Source organism: Crassostrea angulata, chromosome 10 (genome assembly GCF_025612915.1).
Source record: "Crassostrea angulata isolate pt1a10 chromosome 10, ASM2561291v2, whole genome shotgun sequence".
Lineage (NCBI taxonomy): Eukaryota > Metazoa > Mollusca > Bivalvia > Ostreida > Ostreidae > Magallana > Magallana angulata.
This window is the reverse complement of record NC_069120.1, coordinates 3,986,315-4,008,466: the sequence shown is the minus strand read 5'-3', so window position 1 is coordinate 4,008,466 and position 22,152 is coordinate 3,986,315. Positions and strand designations below refer to the sequence as shown.

Here is a 22,152-nt window from a genome sequence, read left to right as displayed (position 1 = left end):
ATATTCGTTTGAATATCGATTGAAAATAATTCATTATAGTTATTGAAAATCCCTCATTTGACACTTGTACAGTACTGTAAGCTCTTTTACAAGTAAAACATTTTAAGAAGTTAGTGACGAAAAATCCCCATGGAATCAGTTTGAAAATAATTGATCTGTTCTTTTAGGTTTTTTATTGACATATTTTTGTTGCTTATATATCTAAGAAGATCCAAGGGGACCAAAATGTGTGCTACTCTTTGAAATCAAGACTTCTCACTTCCAGAACGTAAACAAAATTAATTGCTTATAATCCTAAAAAGAACAGATAATTCACAGAAGATCAACATGTAAAATTGCAAGCAATGAATAAATACAAGTATACAACTACGATCAAATACTAGTTTTATATTTCATGGCGCTAGCTTTTATGTCTTTACTAAATCAAATAATTCTTCAAACAAAAGCAATTCTCTCAAGTTTCAGACTCTCATGATATCGATAAAAATGCACTGAATCTGCCTAAGATGTCGCATAAATAATACAAACATCATTATTGAATTTCAAAATAAAAAACTGGAGATACTTTTTAAAAAAAATTTTACAAAAGGTATTTTATGTTCGCCAAAATATTTTAAAGCTATCTGAAGTCATTGTTGGCGAACGGCAAAGTCATAAACATATTAACCCTCACCAACGGGACATCTTTTTATACGGTGCAAAATCACTTGGTAGCTTCCTTTTCAGTAAAGTGGGTCTTGTATACACACTTTGTAAGATATGTTCTCTTTGGACATATCGCTTAACTTTCAAAAGCAATAAGATTAACTACTTCAACTTGCCTATGAGTTTACCAAACACGTAGCATCATTTTGAACGTGTGGGGTGGGGGTGGGGCAGACTCATAAAACGTTCTTGAAGAGGAAAAAAAAGAGGAACAGGGGCCACATAGCTGCAACAGTAGCCGTAACTGTGATTAGATGAGCATGTTAGAATCAAATTTAAAATATCTTGACAATTAAGTACAGTAGATCTTACACAAAAGCTACAAAAATCTGCCGATTTTCATCCAAACAATACCAATCCCCTTTTGTTGTTAAGATTTTTCTCTATTCCTATCCCCCCCCCCCCACCTTCTGTGATCCCACCTTTCTCAAGAGAATCATGATCAAACTTCAGTCAGCACAATCTGTGCTTTTACACAAATTTCCGCTTTTTTTGACAGCTTCTCCAAAACATTTTAAAGGTTTTTATCCGTATCTTCCCATGTAAAAAATTAACAATCAACCTCCATTATGATCCCACCTTACACCGGGGTCATGATTTCTACAAGCTTCAACATACACTCCCTGAGGATGCTTCCACAGAAAATTGAGCTTTTCTTGCCTAATAGTTGTTGAAAAGAAGATTTTTATAGATTTTTTCTATATATTCCTTTGTGAAAATTGTTCCACCATTGTGGCCTCATCCTACCCCCGCTAATCATGATTTAAACAATCTTCAATCTACACTACCCGAGGATGCTACAGAAATATGAGTTTCTAGGGACTTCCGTTTCCTCGGAACCATGATTTGAACAAACTTTAATCTACACTACCTGAGGATGCTTCCACTTAAATTTGAATTTTTCCAGCCAAATTATTTTTAAAAGGAAGATTTTTTAAGAATACCACACGTTTTCAATAATTGCTACCTGCCTGTATGCATAAACAATAGTACATGTATAACAATATTTTGACAGCGTTTATAAAACTGATATACAATTTTACCAAGCAGCTTAAAAAATTTGAACATTACACATATTTTATGTGTACTTTAAGAGTCGAGCATCATAGAACACCATATGGTATTATACACTTAATTAAAAGGTGTCATAATTCTGGTTCCTAATCAAGACACATTCATATTGTGACATACTTTTTATCGAAATAAACAAAAAAATCAAGTTCGATTTTATATGTTCTTTCCCATAATAGTTACCTAGTAGTTGCGCAATTGGTTCGGGCGTTTACTACGAATCTGTAAGTCATGAGTTCAAATCCTGCTGGGGCATTTCTAATATTTGCCTTTTCAAAAATCTTATTTCGTAAAATTTGAAATTCTTAACCTGTGAAGGTAATTTGATTAAAATGTAATTTAAAACACATAAATATTGCCAGGTGTCTCATACCACCCCTATGCTACCGCCTCCTATAATTCTACTTCCGTCAATACCACCAGGGAATCCTTCAGGGAAACCACATGCGCATGTTTAATTTTTATGAGGTTTTAACACAGTAAATAATTTATGTCAGCTTGCAGAACATAAATCTATCTTTAAACGAATGTTTTAACCGAATTTTTGTTGTTTTTTTTTTTATTATTATTCCGTATCCAGATCTTCATTTTGATTATTTCCATTAAAGAGTCATTATTTTCCATTAGAGAGTTATTATTTTAAGAGCAACATCTCAAAAGGTTCTTCCTATTGTAAATATTCAGAAAGGAAAACCAAAAGTGAATAACCATGTCCCTTTCCGAGCAACCCGTGACGGTTTTAAATATATATCAAGCTATAAAGGGAATTTCATTGTTGACTGGATGCAAAAACTATTTTCAAATAAAACAGTTGGAAAATGAATAGACAATCACCTTCAAACTTTAATTAATTAAATGTACTCGTTTATTCAAATAGACAATCCTGGCAAAATGAAGGATGTCTAAATATACCTTAAAAATGTAACAGACAAGAAAAGAGTGTCATATTTTATTAACACATTCTAACGGTAAATGCAATCAGAATAGAGTCAAGTACCCATCAGCTTCCAGTCTTTAACAGCTAGGATAAGGTTTAGTAGTAACCTAAAAAACGGAAAAAAATAGTCAATCAATTTTGTATATACATGTACATATTAGCCAGAACTGCGAAACTACGGGAATATAATTGAGATATCCCGATGTATTTAGCAGAGCTACAGTTTTGATTGTTTTATTTTTAGATTGCGAAAGATATCTTTAAGATTAAACAATATTCCAAAACAAACATGTACCGAGTTTAGGTTTTCCAACCAGGCCACCTCCAGATGCACTTCCTATTCCACCAATTCCGCCTCCCAAACCGCCACCAAAACCGTCACCGAAACCATCGCTACTCAAAATGGAGTCGCCGCTGGAAAAGCTGGTGGATGATACTCCACCACTTGGGAAACCACCGATTGGGAAACCACCACTGGGGAATCCACCGCTTGGGAATCCTGATGAGAAACCAGAACTTCCGCTAGAGATACTCAATGAACTTCCAGATGGAAAACCTCCGCTAGGGAACCCAGCCCCTGGGAAACCACCGCTTGGGAAACCACCGCTTGGGAATCCGGACGAGAAACCAGTGCTACCGCCTGAGATACTCAATGAACTCCCTGTTGGAAATCCTCCTCCGATTCCACCAATACCAGGTCCATATGGAGATCCGCCACTAGGAATGTAACCGCTTCCAAGTGGGATAATACCACTACCGCCTCCTATAATTCTACTTCCGCCAATACCACCAGGGAATCCTCCAGGGAAACCACCAGATCCGAAATTGAATCCTACAGGGATGATGTGCAGCCTGACCAGATATTGGTAGTACTGGGTGTATTGGACAGAGTTGGGTCCGTAGGTGATGTACAGGTAGTACAGGTATTGAACGTAAACGAAGTATCTGTATCCACCAGAGGGATAGGTCGGGACAGGAGGAAAGTTTTGGATGTTAGTGTTGAAGGGCATCAAGGGGAAACCTACAACCGAGCAGCAAAGAAAAGGCTACTGAACAGAGACTTAAACTATAAACATTCAAATGTAGCTGCTCACAAAGAAAAAATTACCTGTTTTATATGTTGCCGCCACATAAGTGACCATCAACAAAAAGCAAAATTCTTTCAACATGGTGATCTGAAAAGATATTTTTAAAAAATGGAGTATATATAAAAGAAAATTCTTAAGTATCATTATGGCACTTATTTCGTTTTTAAAACTGTTTCAAGTACCTGTTAGTTGCTTCTTGTTGGAGGGTGGTACCGCTGTTGACTTCTGGTAGAGAAGGACCCCCTTATATACTTTACCAAGAATGGATGATATAGCACCTTTCTGTGATAAACTGAACACGGAAGTCTGGTTTCAATAAAATACATGCGTAAACGTATGTTTTGAGGAATAAACACGCAAAATAAATTTCCTTGTCTCTTTGTTATGCAATAATCTTGCGTAATCAATATCAATTAATTTTCAAGAAATAATTTAAAACATTCATTTCTCAGGAACCCTTTGTGAAAGGAACATTTGTTTATTTGTGTGAGTTTTTTATGCCGCACAGATTTTCCATCTTTTCTTCCCGTAATTTTCATTACTGGACACTTTAAGAGCGAACTAGGAATGTATATTTTTGTGAAATAATTTTCTGATAGTTAAGGATTGTTTATTTTCTCAATATTTCTTTCAATATATTCATTGTTTTAAATATTAACAGCTTTTGGCGATAAGAATAATAATGATTTTTAAACCGATAAAAGATGCAAAAAAAGAATACAAATGAATAGTTGACGATAAGGATATGTGAAAGAAAGAACGTTACAAAATTTTAGTGCGTCCTATTCAGTCCTTAAGGGGGCTCAATGGTCGTGGTCATTTTTAGACTGTATTGATCTCCTTTAAAATGAGACTTCTATATAAGATTATTGGAAAATGCCTAAAAAGTAAAATATATAAACTGTTTCTTTACAAAGTAATAGTTTATAGCTAAAGGCATATTATCTAAAAATTTAATGAAGTTAGATGATGGCTAATTTTGTTCACCATCCAGTTTCCTTGAATCCAATTACGTATTAATGAATGTATTTGACTAAATGAGAGTGTGTTATTTGCATTTCAATCCTTAACCAATTACGTATTAATTGTGAATTACCATTGATTTCAATTGAAATTTGGTAACAAAATGAAACAAATTATAAATATGTACATAATGTATGAAAAGATGAATAGTACATGTATGTTATTTTCATTATTTGTAATCAATAATGATTTGATTTATAAATACACGAGTACACTTGATAATCGAAGAATATACATGTACAATATAATTCTGTACTTCATTATTTGGACATACGAAGCGTCCACGTGGCAGGATACTGCAGATGTTGCTAGTCCATAAACTTATAATCGTTAAAACTTTTCTTTTTAACATTTTATTTTCCAAAGTTTATAAAGCTAGTTTTTTTAAAATACAGAAAACCGATTTCTTAACTGTAAACTTCTTGATTGTTCATAACTTGCTTTTCTTAAAACCCTTGTAGGTATCCATTTTTTGAAATAAATGAGAAATAAACATTTTTCTATATTAATAACATTGATGTGGAGATCTTTATTTATTACTCATGTTTGAAATAAAATTTTGTCCCATTTTTTTTTTAATCTGCATAACATATTTTGTTCGTTGTATTATAGCATTGAATCATGATTTTTTGAAGTATACAGTCTCATGACTGCAGCGGTGTGTTTTCATAACGCGCTAAAGCGCGTTACTCAATTTGTATGCAAGCATCGCTGGAGATATGAGACTGTATACTTCAAAAAATCATGATTTAATGCTTATATTTACATTATTTTAACTTCATGCCATGTCTGAAAATGTGATTTATACCTTAAAATTCCTATCTTATCCTAAGGGTAAGTTCATATAAATGGAAGAGCCACAGTAACAACCGCAAACGTGAACTTTGACTTTCGCTTGTGACATTGCAGTTAACAGCGTTCAACATTTGTGACGTCATAATAAAACTCGTCATTTTAACCTTTGAGAACCCTGTGTGCATTACAGTGTTATAACTGCCGTAGCTTTCAACACACTTTACAATCAAAATTATGTGGAATGTAAATATATGAATATGAATGATCTTTTGTAGAGACGATAAAATTCTGCAACTTAAGATAATTGATGTTCACTTGTAGAAAATAATCTTATAATACATGGTTCAACAATTTGAACAAGATATGTGCGAAATAAGAATAAAAGTTTACGTACAGTATAATCTGTATATAAAGGACTATATATGATATGGGCCTAACCCCCCCCCCCCCCCCCCCTTATATGAACATCATCATTTTACTGTAATTCTTTGTTTTCTTTGTACAGATATATATGTGATGTTTTTACATAACGTTCATTTTGATTTAACTGCCCACAATTTAGAAATATGTCATCGTAAAGACAGCCGTTTCCCGCCATTTTGCATTTTTAGCATAAAGCAGCTTGTTTTCAAGCAGTTTTTCTTTCAGAAAACATAGGGCGCATGCTTGAACAAACAAAATATTTTAATCAGAGATGTATCTAGCCAATGCTAATAAGTGACAAAAGCATTTTTCTTGTTCAAGCACGCGCTCTAAATTTCCCATTCATAAAAAGATAAGAAAATGTCCATTTTTGACTGATTTTGATTGAATTATAGAAAAAGCGTCACTTCTGACGTCACCAATGCAAGTGGGTGCAAATTAGTCAAATGAATAGGTGAAAAATATATTTTACATCAACTCTTCTTCAACATTTTATTGTACCAGAAACACTTTAAAAAATGGCGAATTAGGGGGGCCAAATTTAACCCATATCATACACAGTTCTTTGTGTTTCAGATATCTACTGTCATATTAAATACAATATTCTAGTCCTTGTTGTGTTTACATAATACAGAATCTGTGAGTTTTGCATTTCAGAAGTTTTGCAAATACTAATATTGTTTGTTTTGTATTTTTTCCCATACATTTTGATTGCCAGACACTTGTCAATTATTAATATTTTTAATAAATCCTCTATTCCTCAGATTAAAGTCTTTCTTCTTCTATTCGAGTTTTGCATTTCACACATCCAGCAACAGTAATGCTTTTTCCCGATTACGACAAAGAGCACACGACGGGTGTGACCCGTCAGCTGAGAAGCCTCACCCCTCCACCTAATCCTACCTCTAATGTTTTTAGAGGTACGTGTTAGCTCTGCGCCTGTTTTGTATTTTTCCTGTGGACTTTTGCTTTTGAACATTTTTTGATATCACCAAATGCCATCTATCGAAATATATTTTACATAGTTAACCTATTAGAAAAACTTCGTTGTTCTCGTGATGAACAATGTGATTACACAGATTGACAAAAATGCTCTATTTTTAATCAATTAAAATGAGAATTAAACTTTTTGTCCTTTTGAAAATCGCTTAAATTCTTTGAAAAATTAATAGGAAATAATACAACATTTAAGAACAAGAATTGAATATTTGTATTTGCTTTTAAGCTGTTTAATTGGTGAATATTGCCAAGGAACGTATGACGTTACATTAAACAGGATATCTGTAGGATTATTTCAGTGAATTGACATTGCATAAGAAGCATAAACAAAATATTGCCTTTGAAATTCTACACAAAATAAGTAGTAATCAGATTTATGTTTCTAGTTTTCATATAATCCTTAGTTCCTCACTACCTTTATTATGCTCCAAAAAGATGAGTATTTTTATCTTTTGAGACGATCTATCTAAAAATATTGAAAAGTTCAATTGTATTTATTTCGCATATTTTCAGTGCCAAAAGTAGTGCACTTTTAATCCTATAGTGCATGTTGCTGTAATTTGAGAGGTTCTTTTAAAATGTATTAAAATATCCGGACGATATCATTCTATAAAACTACGCAGGAATGCTAAAACTTCATCATCTAATACATGTAGTAAAATGAGAATATTGTTTCATTGTAATTTTGCCCTTTTAACAAACCTACTTGAACCCCCTTAACATTAATTATTTTTACATTCCATATCAATATCTGCAATACTATACACATTATTTAAACAATTAATTGTTTCCGGAGGTAACTGAAAATGAAGTTTTTGATTTTTATAATTCTTACTATTGGAATTTCACCCTATAACCAACTTAATTAAATGAAAACTAAATACTTTCGCTTTCATTAGAAAGAAAACCATTTTTAAATTCTACATAGGAGGGTTTTTTGATATGTAATGTACATTTTTCATAGTATCTCCTCGCTTTGCAATACATAATATCAACCTCTGGATCCATTTCTGAAACGCGGTACGCTGATTTTTGTAACTTCTACGGCACTGACTGAAGCTTGTCAACACTTGCACCGACGACAACATATGGACTTTTTAAGTTTTGAAAAAAGGAAAAAGTATAGTGGTTGAGGCAAGATGGTGACCTTCTCCGACTTCAAAATTTTTTTATTTTTATTTTTCACATATTTATTTTATACTGACATACGGAGCAGCACTTTCTCACAGACTCTCACACACAGCAAGTTGCTATCAGCTTCTTAGTATAAAATATAGGTCATACCAACCTGTAGCACTGTTACTCTTGAAAACGGAATTTGTTCGACTTTACCATCACATGAGAAAAATATGCAAAAATACGCCAATGGTTCTTTCGGCAACTACAGGCCTTCTACCGTGTTTAGTAAGAGATTTTTGTTTCAATTTGTCTTATTGATTCGAAATAGTGAGCGCATGTTTCGTCATCAGTAACAATACTTGCAAATAGTTTTGATTGAATTTGAGACATATTTTTAACACTTGCTTGGCGCGGTTATATTCGTTCCTGGTTTTGGTCATACATGTACGTCAATAACAGGAAACAATAGAGATTTCAAAAGTTGCCAGAGAATAAATAAAGAATTCGTTCCAGGAGTACGCAAATGCTTATAAAAGTTTTGATATCTGTTAAGCAAACCGGAAGTGATTTGTTCTCACAAACTAGTGACCGGAGGACTTCGTTTTCGTTAAAAATGTTCATAAAAAGATTTTTTTAAAAATATTCTATTCATTCTACAGCATTTGTTTTATAAAAAATTGGAATTAAAGATTCTCTATTTTATTTATTTTTTTATTAACTTTGTTATAAGTATATATCTCAAGTATATATGAGTAAAGAAAACAAATAAAACTTTGCTTGGGCGTCATCTCTTTATTCCACAACCTTATAATAAGTAAACAATAGAAATGAGAGTCCAGTTCATATCAGTCGTCATCAGTGAGGTGGTAATTTAGTAGTAACCTGAAAAAAGCAAGTATGTCATTCAAAGTAGGTCAAGAAAAAAACGTATTATTAAATTGGGTTTTAAACACTAGTTAAGAATTAATAGACTTACCACTTTTTTTTCCACCAAAACCACCACCGAGTCCGCCTCCTCCTAATCCTCCGCCAAGTCCACCTCCTAAACCACCTCCTAATCCACCGCCGATTCCTCCTAATCCACCGCCGAGTCCGCCTCCTAAACCACCTCCTAATCCACCGCCGATTCCTCCTAATCCACCGCCGATTCCGCCTAATCCACCGCCAATTCCTCCTAATCCACCGCCGATTCCGCCTAATCCACCGCCGATTCCGCCTAATCCACCGCCAAGTCCACCTCCAATTCCGCCGAGTCCACCTCCAATTCCGCCAAGTCCACCTCCAATTCCGCCTCCAATTCCGCCAAGTCCACCTCCAATTCCGCCTCCTAGTCCTCCAAGACCGCTACCACCGCTACTCAAAAAGGAGCCACCACTTGAGAAGCTGGTGGATCCGCCACTTGGGAATCCACCGCTTGGGAAACCGCCGCTTGGAAATCCACCGCTTGGGAATCCACCGCTTGGGAATCCAGATGAGAAACCAGTGCTTCCACTTGAGATACTAAGAGAACTTCCTGATGGAAATCCTCCTCCGATTCCACCAATACCAGGTCCATATGGAGATCCACCACTAGGAATGTAACCGCTTCCAAGTGGGATAGTTCCACTACCGCCTCCTATAATTCTACTTCCGCCAATACCACCAGGGAATCCTCCAGGGAAACCACCAGATCCGAAATTGAATCCTACAGGGATGATGTGCAGTCTGACCAGATATTGGTAGTACTGGGTGTATTGGACAGAGTTGGGTCCGTAGGTGATGTACAGGTAGTACAGGTATTGAACGTAAATGACGTATCTGTATCCACCAGAGGGATAGGTCGGGACAGGGGGATAAGATGGGTAGCTAGGGTAGCTTGGATAGGTGGGATAACCTAAAACAAATAGAAATCAAAATATTAAAGTAAAAATTAGTCATGAATGGTTATGAATAAGAACTAAACTAGAAGAGCCTATAGTTAATCTTACCTGTGCTGTAAGTTGCTGTCACATAAGTGACCATCAACAAAAAGCAAATTTCTTTCAGCATGGTGATCTACAAAACAAAGATGCAAAATTATAAGAAAATTTAACTAAACACTGTCCGAAATCTTATCAAGAATCTTGGAAATGTAGATATCTAAACAAAGACTCAAGTTCAATTCGTCAGTTACTATTTAATGTACCTTTTTGGAGCAGTTTCTTTGGAAGGTTAGCCCAAACTGTGCTGGTCTGTTGGAAAGTTCTGCTTAAATACTTGATCCGGACAAAGCATTAACCCAGTGCGGTACACGAGAGATCGATTCAATGACAAGCGCTATGATGAACGCGGAAGACAAAATTAAAAACATCAAAGAAAGTTGTGTTCTTACTCCTGTTTTCGTTGAATTTACAAGCAGAAACTAAAATTCCGTTTTTCCTTTGTTACGCAATGATAATAAAATATTGATAATTGATGGAGTTTGGAGATTTGTAAATCATTTGAACCTGTATTTCTTGAACAAGAATAGGAATTATCGCACCTTACAGGGAGGGCTAAGAACAAGTAAAATAATGTAAGCTTCACCAATGTTGGAAATCTTGTGGTTTATTAGGAGTATTAGTTAAAATGGGCGACCCATTGCTCATTGTTTGGAAACAATGATATTACTGTTAAAACGGGTTCATTGCCCGAGCAAAGGCATTAAACGTCTAGACTAACACCAGATTTGTACATTTGTTAATTTACACTGTGGGAGGGGTGGGTTGGGGTAATCAGGCAGTGGTGGATAAAGAGGATAAGGGCTAACTATGGTAGGAAAAACTTCTACTGATTTTTCCCCAATGGGTGGCACTAATGTTAGCTTCCCGTTGCGGGAAGCGCAGAGGACAACAATAGATTAAATTGTTAAAAGATTTAACTAAAATATAGATATATATTTGGCGCTAATATAAATCATTTCATTATCAATTACTTTTAAAAAAACAAAAAAAACAAAAAAATGACATGTATTTATCTTGAAAATTCAAACAAATGTTAATTATGAACGATTATCAGTCGACATTTGAAATTAAACAATTTCTTAATTTGGCATCAACTTTGTAAGGTTTTAAGAATCTGCTAAATGCTTAATGATGGATAGAATAATTTTCGGGTGTTTTTACTTATTTTTTTTCTTGGGGGGGGGGGGGTGTCTTTCATTTGTAATTCATACGAAATCTAATTATCGGTATATATTCTGAAAATCAAAATGAAAAAAAGAAATGTTACTGATGGAGACCGTTTCTTCATTATTATATATATGAAAGGTGCCATTCTTTGAGATATTGTAGTTGATGAAACATAATAAAAAAGTCTCTTATTCTTAAATTCTTAATCTCCAGTCACTTTCAAAACACATTTGAAATATATCAGTTTAACAAAAGGTATTCGTATATTTTAGAATCGAGAAGTTTTAATACTTTTGTACGGGTTTCCAACCATTCGTTGAATCGTTTCAATATCATGATTTAGAAAATCGACATTTTCATCTGAATTGAAATTTTTAATTTTCTTTCAATTCGTGACATTTGATCGCTGTTTTTCTGATTACTGAAATCTGGGTTTTATTTAACCTAGACAATTGCTGAAAGCTAGATTTTCTCTTACCTAGAAAATTGCTATCTTTCTAATATACATGTATTAAAATATACGAAACTTTTATAGTCAGATGAAGTTATTTGTCATAATACACATTTCAAAAACAGTTTCAGTTTTAAGTTTTGTGTGTGAAAACCTGATTTGCCTTGTAAATACATTCTAATGTCCACAGACAAACAGGATTTGGTACACAAACTTTCAATCTGTTTTTTGCTGACTTTTACCTAAAACAGTACAGGTAAATAACACAATTTTAAAAAGCCATTCATAAACGGAACCAAACAGAAATTATTAAAAAATGAAAAGTAATGAACAAATCAAAGGAGATCATATCGGTGTCCTGAGGAAACCATTAAGATGGCGATAAATCATTATGAAAAATAATCGTGGACAAGAGAAAAAATTATTTAGATATTCTTACACAGGCATAATTTAAAGAGTTTTCATTAAGTTTAACATTTTTAAAGTAGAAGACAACAAATCGATTGAAATTTTAAGTCTGAAAATATGGTATTTTATATTTATCTAAATCTATGTAAAACATTTGACACTTGATAAGACTATCTCCTCAATCAAAGTGAACAAATTTACATGTAGAGAAAGTAGTGTATATTTGCTTCTCAATTTTCTTAAGTTTTATTTTTGGCTAACAGCTTACAACTTTTAATTCAGACTAGAAAAAGGAATGTCTTATTTATTTATTTTTAGACAATAGGTTATATGTTTTTACATCGAATGATGATTCTGAAAACATTGTTGGATATAACAATTTACTGTGTTGTTAAATTCATTAACAAACCAAATTCAAAGGTTTGAAATGATGGCTCCTTTTTTAATCCCAAATGAAAAAATAAATCTATTGTCTTTCTAAACAATTTTTTTTAATGTAACTCCAACCCTGATTGTCGTGCCATGTGTTTGCTTACATTGGTTCAATATACCGGATAAAACTACTATAAAAGCTGATTGTTCCATCTACATATTCGTTTTGAACATAAATATACAGTTCCTAGCATTGAATATTTGTCACATTCATTTGAGGTAAAAACGTGAATTTTTTTTTAAAAATCTAACCAAAAGCATGACCTGAGCTCTATTTTCATAACAAAGAATTTTGAGCTCTGTGTATCGGTTTTAACTTGACAACTGAAACTCAAATTTTGGTTGACTATAAGAAATGCTTTACTTATTGGAAATATTAAAATCAGAAAAATAAGTTTTGACAAAAATCATGACCATGCTCATTGAAGTAGATTTTCGATAACTAATATATCATCGCATTAGGAAACATCCTATTTTTATTTCTCTAGACTGGGAAAGTCATGTCCAGAAATGTCATTAATAATGCGGACAAGGTTGGTGAAAGGTGATAGCATGGTTTTATACCTAACAGTTCATTGAAACCATTTAGTGTGAAGTTCTCCTATTCCTTCACACGATTCTATTTTTCAATGTGTTTAGTTTCACACACCACTACGAAAGACGAAAAGGGCCACATTAAAAAAATTATCTCAAAAATACCGAGAAAAGATCTTGTAATTACGAGGAAAGATCTCGTTATTACGAGTTAATTATTTCGTTATTACAAGAAAAGATCTCGTAATAACGAGAAAATATCTCCTTTTTACGAAATCTATAAAAATAGTGTGTTTTATTGTTCTACTCTCTTTCTCTCTTCTTCTCTCTCATCGTGTAAAAAAAGATGTACATAAGAAATTCAATATAAGTTGTGCATGAATATATAAAACACAATCCGGGGTAAATCCCGTAGGCCTATATCCATGAATGAAACTTAATAGTCATCTGTAACTAAAAGAATTTTTTTTAATTGACGAGAATTACCTATTATTTACTTCGGAATAGGATTGTAATATACGTTAAAAAGAAAAATAACATGAAGTTTCCACTTATTCATACAAGATAATTTATAAAATTCGATCATTTTATGTAGAAATTAATGAATAACGATCGTTATTATTTATGAATTAAACAAAATTTAATTAACGTTTTCTAAAGAATAAAATAGATTGAAAAGGTGAACCAATCGACTTGAAGATCTTTCCAGAAACGTACCATTTTCTATAGATCTTATCTCGTAATAATAAGATCTTGTCTCGAAACTCCGAGATCGTTTTTGTAGAAACGAGTTAATTAGCTCGTTATAACGAAATCTTTTTCTTGAAATAACGAGTACTTTTCTCGTAATAACGAGAAAATTAACTGGTAATAACGATATCTTTTCTCGTAATTACGAAATAAAAATATTTTGTTATTGGTCCCTATTCATCTTTCGTACACCGAAGAAAAGTTAGATGGTTTGCTTTAAATAAACATTAATAACTGTCTGAAGACAACCGGGTTCTCAATATTAGTTCAGATATATAAATGTAGTCCTTCAGAAAACAGTAAAAACAAACAATTTATCAGGGTACTACTCGACGTCCAGTGAATAGTAATCCATATTGCTATTTTCAATCTTAGTTATTCGGAAACTTTAGTTTTCAAACGTCGGTTTATCCGACTAATCGTCAACTTCTTGACTATTCAGGTTTTCCCACACAAATATGAATTACAAACATATTTTGTTTCTGTCATTCCGCCAGGAGATACAGCAAATTTTGTAGGGTCATTCGGTACAAATGTTAGCGAGATCAAAATGTAACTATTGTTCATCATTGTTTATTGAAAGTTTGAAGGACAGCTCAAGAACAATCAAAGTACTGAAGTACTGAAAGCCGGGCTCTTTTGGTGTGTCTTTATGCATATTGTGTAGTAAAGACTGAAAAAAAGTAGTTCATGGAAATTTATGCGCATTGTATGTGTCCACAATGCATAGTCTTTTTTTTTAAACACATTATTATTAAGAAAACTAAAAAAGATAGACAATTCTCTCGAAATTATAAAAAAGAAACAAAATGCAAACACTTTTGACAAAACGTGGCTCTTTGTGTAACTATTTGGTAAAGCGGAAGCTTTGACGCTGTTTGGTTTTTTGTTTACTTTTGAAGTTGTGCAATTTATAGTAACATTGGTGATTTGCCTGCCTACAGCCAGGACTCTGCTTTCAGCAGAGGCCGGCTAAAAAATGAAATCAAAAGTATCACACCATTACAGGATAACAGCCTATTTTTACGAAAACTAATAAATCTCTGTTGCATAAATAAACATATCAGATATTATATATTTTAATTATCGTGTTAACAAATACTATTCATGACCTACAAACAATTGCTCTCCTTGAACGGTAATCAACGACAGGATATCTCACATAACAAGAAGCAGGTAAATTTTCTTTGACTGTTTAAACTAGGTAAAATCAAAGTACTGAAGGCACTGAAAAGCGCTAATCCTGGAAGAAAAGTGTTAAAATATTTACTGAAGGTTATTAAAATTTACTTGAAGAAATATATTTGAATCTGGATTTATTTAGCATAAGTTTTAAATTGTTTGTTTTGAAGTGAGAACCTAGTAATTTGTCAGAACTTGTGTAAAAACCAACTGTATTTTATATATATGCAATAAAATATGTTCAAACTAACTTGCCAGATATACATTTTGGAATAATTGGGTTTAGATAATAATCAATCTATGAATCCAAAACCTGTAGATAGAAAATGTTTTTTAAAAAATATTTCAAACAGAAAACGATGCCTAAAAATAAAAAATTATACCGTTTAAACTACTTAAAACATAATCATAGCGTAGAAATATTCCAGTTTATCGTTCCCGCCTAAATTCCAACTTAATGCATAAAATCACAATTAATTTTTAAAATCATATTTGAAAGAAATCCCGTATTCTTGAGCAACCATATCAATTTATCGGATAATTTAATGTTTAAGGAAGCTAGTTAGTCTGCGAAGTACTTATCAGATCTTCATTAAACTTGGCATAAACTCTCAGTTAGTAAAGAAAACTTCCAAATATTTTAGGCTTGAAATGGAAACATATTCCTATATCATTTTAATAACTCCTCATCTAAAGGAGATTAGTATCGCTAGACCATCCAACATTTTAAATTTCATTATCTTTTAAATATGTTTTGAATATTTAACTTTGTTAAACTATTAGGCATTGAATGCTCATTTTTGGATATCGTAAATCCTATAACACTATTTCATTCAGACAAATTATCATACTGTGTGTAAGCTATTTTATACGTTCTTTGCCATGGATATCAATATTACATTGTAGATAGTACGCCATAAAACATGCCATTTGGTGCTCTTCTGTGGTATGCCGGAAAAACTCCTTTTTATAATTTGGAATACTATTAGGTATGATTAGATGATTTATTTCGTAAATGCACATCAAAAAAGTTAGGAAAGTCCACACGATTCATTAAATCTAACAATGATTTATCTGTTTAAAACGCGGGATGACGTTTACTTGTAAGCGTACACCTTGATCAGGTTTGTCTTGTGTAATTAAACTTTGAATGTCATTGATATCGAATGCACACATATGTAGAAATATACAATGTGTGTAAATATTGTTTTTAAACTACGTTTAAGTGCAGCATCTAAAAAGGCCATATTGAAAAATACCTTGTATCTAAATATACCCTACATTGAACAGAAACTTGTAAATAAAATAGCTTAAATTACGATTTTTCAGATGCTTATTCTTTTTTCCCCAGTTAAATATAAGGTACAGATGAAATTTTTATCTACATTCATTGTTTCACAGACATTGTACAGTTCTACTACCTTACTGTAACTAGATTGCTACTAATACCTGTTACTAGATTGATACACGCAACCACGAAACAAATATTTGCTCTTAATGTTCTAAAACAAAAGAAGTTTTGGGGCGTCTGCTATTTATTCCGTAACCATCACACATAATTATTTACATATCAAAAGTCAAACATTCATTTGTTGTGTCCACGTTCAGCAATTAAAGTCCACTTCTTAGTAAACTCCACCTGAAAAAACACATTAAGTGAATTAAAAGAAATATCAATCGTTCAATCAAAAAAAGTTAAGAATCGACAGTATATGTCATTTCATGTACCTTTTTGTTTGTATCCGCCATGACCTCTGCTTGGACCAAAACTTCCTGGGAATCCGTTATCTAAACCACCTAATCCACTAAGTCCAGATGTTAGGCCAGAAAGTCCGTTAGGGAATCCACTCAGACCGGATGATCCTGGGAATCCACCGGAAATTGGGGATCCTCCACTTGGGAATCCAGAGCTACCAGATTGAAAGCTAGAACCACTGCTAGAGAAGCTTAAAGAACCACCATTTGATGGAAATCCGCCAAGACCCCCTCCTAAACCACTTCCTCCTAATGGAAAGCCAGATCCTCCAATAGGAAGACCACTTATTCCACCACCGATGGGAAAACTGCTTCCTGGACTACCGCCTCCAATTGGGAAACTTGATCCTCCAATGGGTAAACCACTCCCAAGACTACCGCCTCCAATTGGAAGTCCGCCTCCAAAACCACTTCCGCCTAATGGAAAGCCAGATCCTCCAATAGGAAGACCACTTATTCCACCACCGATTGGAAAACTGCTTCCTGGACTACCGCCTCCAATTGGGAAACTTGATCCTCCAATAGGTAAACCACTCCCAAGACTACCGCCTCCAATTGGAAGTCTGCCTCCCAAACCACTTCCGCCTAATGGAAAGCCAGATCCTCCAATAGGAAGACCACTTATTCCACCACCGATTGGAAAACTGCTTCCTGGACTACCGCCTCCAATTGGGAAACTTGATCCTCCAATAGGTAAACCACTACCAAGACTACCGCCTCCAATTGGGAATCCACCTCCCAATCCACTTCCTCCAAATGGGGAGCCAGATCCTCCAAATGGAAGTCCTCCAATACCACCGCCGATTGGGAATCCTCCAGTGGAACCTCCTAATGGAAACCCACCAGGAGAGCCCCCAAAGTTGAATCCTGAAGGAATGACGTGGAGTCGGATCAGGTAGTAGTAGAGCTGACGGTACTGGACAGAGGTTGGTCCATAGGTTACGTACAGGTAGTACAGATATTGGAGGTAAACTACGTATCTAGATCCTCCAGAAGAGGGATAGGGCTGGTATTGATTGGTGGGATAGGAGGGGTAACCTTTTGAAATCAAAAAAGAAATTGTTTTAATTTTATGGTTGTTGAATTAAATTGTGTTTTGTCAGCGATGGCCATAATAAGAAAATGTTACCTGTGCTGAAGGTTGCAGCCACGTAAGTGGCGCAAAGTAGCAGACAAAGTTCCTTCAGCATGATATCTGTATAACAAAGGGAAAATATACATTTTCAATCAAAATGGAGAAATGAAATATTTCTGTTTCAGTTTGAAAGTATTTAAAAAAGCAGTGCAAGATGCAAGCTTTTTTATCTACAGTACGGTTTTTGGTTTAAAAAAATCAATTAATCTCCTAATTTTAATGAAGGAGAAATTAACTTTATTTGAAAAAAATATCAAAATAAATAGTTGAATATCTCTGCAAAGAAATCACCTTTTATTGTGTCTATCTTCTAGAAATTAAACCAAGTGCCCATGTCTTGTCTTGAAGAGCCTTATATACATTTACTTTATAAAAGGAATCAAATGGAAAATAACTGATCTATTTAGATGATAAGTGCAGATTAAAACTGAATCAGAAAGTTAATGTTAACATTTCAAATATGCATTCCTACATTTGTTGCTGGTATCATTTACATAAAAAGCCAACTTATTAAACTTTAATTATTCTGTTCCTTAAATGGTAATGCATGTTAAACGATACACGACCCTGTTCAAAAGTTCGAACGTTTTCTCAAAATAATCAGACACTCATAGAACAAAGATTTGCCAATCTTGTTGCATTGTTTTAAAGAAAACACGTTGCAGAGACCTGTTTTGCATAGATGGCACGTTTATCTTGGCCGTTCTTTCTAGTTTTTATTCGAAAAATAACACTTCTTTATCAATTTTAAAATACAGTCCTCATTCTTATTATGGGACGGGATGACTAGCGTACATGTTGGGCGTGCACTGCAGGCCAAGGAAAATCCCAGATTAGTACCATGCCAAGAGAATTGTTAACGTAATCAGCAATTGACCAACTTTACAGCAAATCTTATTAAAATGATAAAAACTATAGTGATGGAATATTTATCCGAATTATAAACACGTGTAAAAATAATGACAAGTAATATATGTGTATAGTATGAGTATCAGTCAAAAGTAAGCTGAGATTGTTATAATTATTTATGCTGATATTTGGTTTGTATACATTAGCATTGGATTTTTTAATGACATGTATTTGTAAGCTCGCTGTTATGGTTTGTATGTACAAATGTTTTCAAACTCACTGAGTTCTCACTCTGTACAATTTACAACTGTCATTAGCGTTGCGTTAACATTTGGTTAAACATAGATAACATTTGTAGGTTTTGTAAGATATTGTAAAATCATTATGTATGATTACTTGTAAAACAAGTGTAAGTGGTTAGTATAACTTACAAACAGAACTTAAAGGCAGACGGCTTGTAAGTACAATGGTCTTTAGAATAAATTGTTGACAAGTCGTGCATTAAAAATAAACAGCATTTTTTTAAAACGAAGCTTGTGTTAATAATTAATTCATTTTTTATTCCACATTAGCGTCAAAATTTTGACATACACATTTTGACAATCCAATAAGATCTTTCATTAACGCTTATAGATGTTGTTAATCGAGAAAAATATGCCAAATATAATTGACCGTGTTACCTTTCTATTAAGCTTTTATTAAACAGCAGAAACCAAATTAACAAAGTTATTATCATCGGCTTTATACATCTGCTTGTGATATGTAATGACAAAAAAATCCTCATTTTAAAAATCTCCCAACTTCTTGCAATTTAAAACCTCGCAGACCAAACGAAAATGATGCAAACGTGTTGGACTATTTTTTTTTAAACTGCCATTGTTATAGGACGTGATACTTGATTCAAAATATAAGAAACATATTTTTATACTTCTTTATCATTTGCCACCTAATAATTTAATCCATTAAAGTGTATATAAGAAGAAAAACTTATGCATACAATAAATAGACATAAAAATACTGTCCTTTTGCAATCATAACTCTGTAGTTTTAAATTAGGTTTTCTTTAATAATTATTTAAACATTTCTCCCATTGTTGATCACCAAACTTCTTGATACGTTTTGTTTTCTATTCTAAAAAAAAGTAGTCTAACGGTTATCCATTCATTAGAAAGCAAATGTGTTACATATATACATATATTTACATTTTCCAGTGTCTTTGCCTGTGGTAACACTACGTATCGATTTTATACTATATTAACCCATAATACAAATGACGCCAAATTGAGGCGCCAGCGGGGTTTGCTTAAATATATTTAAATATATAATCGTACGATGGCTTAAAATTATATAAGTAATAAGGGATCATTTTTTGAATATTATGAGGTGATAATTTCGGTCGGGGTGTGATCAAATCAATCATAAAGCCCATCGGGCTTTATTGGATTTGATCATGCCCCGACCAAAATTATCACCTCATAATACCCAAATAATGATTCCTTATTCCTTATTTATGTCCTTTTTTGTTAAAGCAATGCAGACTAATTCTAGATATAAATGTTGCCAAAAAGCATGCACTTCATATTTAAAATGTTTTGACCCATTGAAAAACTTCATATTCTACAGTTTTCAATGATAATTGTATTTTTATTTTTCATTACTTCTTTTATTACTTTTTGAAAGGAAAACAAATTGTAAAATTGAAAACGTGTTTCCTGTTCTGTTTATCTAAACTAAAAAGAATGCCAGTAGCCTTTCTGATTATTTCTAGCAAATATATGCTTATGAGAGCTTAACCTTCAGAAAGAGAAATATTTACTTAAATCTTCACTGCATTGTTTTTCTCCCTATTGAACTATGTTTGTCATCGTAAATTTTGTTTGCTTTTAACTTATTACGAAATTGTAGAAAGTCAACTTCATCAATATTATATAAGACGGATATTTAAAAAAAACCCACACACACAAATTAGGTTATTTGAGTGGACAATGTCATCGGTTATGGTGACTTACCTCGCATAGAATTATTTGATATTCGGGATGCTTCGATGCTATCAATATATACATTTGTTGTCGATGGTGATTTTCTTTTGTAATACCTATTTTAACTATTTATTTTTTATATACCTTTTTAACTTTTGAGTGATAGGTAAACCATTTTTGGTGTAGGACTACTTGCAACCGACTACAGCAAAACTCGGTTATAACGAAGTCACTGGGACTTAAGAAATCACTTTGTTATATCCGTAATTCGTTATAACCGTATAAGAAATTCATTAAATTTACATAGCTGGGGATCCAGGATGACTTCGCTATATCCGTGAATTCGCAATATTCGTGTTCGTTCTAAACGAGTTTTACTGTACTGATTTCCGTTTACAAAATATTATGTGTGCTTAGATATACATTGAATATAACAAACAAAGAATGCTTTTTTGTTTTTCCCTTACAACTGCACATATGTATATGCATAAAAAATATAAGCAGATTCGTGTTTGACAATCAAAGTTCCATTCCACAGCTTAGAAAATGTCACTTGAAAGAAGAATTAAATTCGGCTTAAACCATGTATATATATATATATATATATATATATATATATATATATATATATATATATATATATATGTCTCCAATGAAATATCGAAATCAGTTCGGTTTACAAAAAAAAGAATGGATGTATTTACTTTATGCCGTTGGGTTGCTCTCTACCTGTTCCATAACCTCCTGGGAGCCACATAACTCACACAAACCAGAGGTTAGGGCAGAAAGTCCGCTAAGGAATTTGCCCATACCTGATTATTGGAATCAAGACAACATGTAGGCACGACTTCATTATATTTTTCTTTTAAAAGTATCAAATACAGTTATCTAAGTAACTTTTCTTGCATTTTACAAGTGTTTTTCTGCAAATAGTTATATGTGTATGGATACAGTTAAACATTTATACTAAGTAACCTTTAAGTATTTGATTTTTCTAAAATAAACCCTACTGTGTAAACTTTGTCTTGGAGTGCTTCCTATATATAAATCTAGTTAGATGAGCCGTACGGATCAAAAATCGACGATGAATAGATTTGTAGCATCGATGGTGTATGCCTACTTTTATTGCCTTTATTTGGACATACAAAGCCTTGTTCTTGTGAACTTATTTTGATGTAATTGTTTAATTTCTTAAGTTGCAATCCACGTCAAATCACATGCGTAACAATTGTCAAAATCTTGTTGCATTAAACGTTTAGGCCTGAATTTCATAGATGTCACGTAAATCGTAAATCTGGGCCAACCTTTTCATTTTCCTTTTAAGAAATAACATTTCTTTATATATGATTGGTATGCAGTCCTTATATTTATTTTGAGTCTTTAACACAA

At 33.2% G+C, this 22,152-nt stretch overlaps 3 protein-coding genes across 4 annotated transcripts; all 3 read right to left on the bottom strand.

Annotated features, from left to right (window-relative positions):
• Positions 1–2,711: 2,711 nt before the first annotated feature.
• Positions 2,712–4,075, bottom strand: LOC128167611 (uncharacterized). The gene is made up of 4 exons (XM_052833418.1): positions 3,984–4,075; positions 3,822–3,888; positions 3,009–3,734; positions 2,712–2,820 (listed from the first exon to the last, which is right to left on the bottom strand). The coding sequence occupies exons 2-4, from the start codon at positions 3,880–3,882 to the stop codon at positions 2,810–2,812; spliced, it is 798 nt and encodes a 265-aa protein (XP_052689378.1). The 5' UTR covers positions 3,883–3,888; positions 3,984–4,075; the 3' UTR covers positions 2,712–2,809.
• A 4,843-nt stretch (positions 4,076–8,918) lies between these two features.
• LOC128164478 (uncharacterized) lies at positions 8,919–10,410 on the bottom strand. 2 transcript variants are annotated; one of them, XM_052828322.1, is made up of 5 exons: positions 10,325–10,410; positions 10,128–10,194; positions 9,473–10,033; positions 9,137–9,439; positions 8,919–9,042 (listed from the first exon to the last, which is right to left on the bottom strand). In XM_052828322.1, exons 2-5 carry the CDS (start codon positions 10,186–10,188, stop codon positions 9,032–9,034), a joined length of 936 nt encoding a protein of 311 aa, XP_052684282.1. In that variant the 5' UTR covers positions 10,189–10,194; positions 10,325–10,410; the 3' UTR covers positions 8,919–9,031. The 2 variants fall into 2 exon arrangements, with proteins under 2 accessions (XP_052684282.1, XP_052684281.1); XM_052828321.1 differs by having other exon boundaries at positions 9,137–10,033.
• A 6,152-nt stretch (positions 10,411–16,562) lies between these two features.
• Positions 16,563–18,270, bottom strand: LOC128164477 (uncharacterized). Its single transcript, XM_052828319.1, has 4 exons — positions 18,227–18,270; positions 17,930–17,995; positions 16,774–17,838; positions 16,563–16,684 (listed from the first exon to the last, which is right to left on the bottom strand). Exons 2-4 carry the CDS (start codon positions 17,988–17,990, stop codon positions 16,671–16,673), a joined length of 1,140 nt encoding a protein of 379 aa, XP_052684279.1. The 5' UTR covers positions 17,991–17,995; positions 18,227–18,270; the 3' UTR covers positions 16,563–16,670.
• Between the last annotated feature and the right edge of the window lie 3,882 nt (positions 18,271–22,152).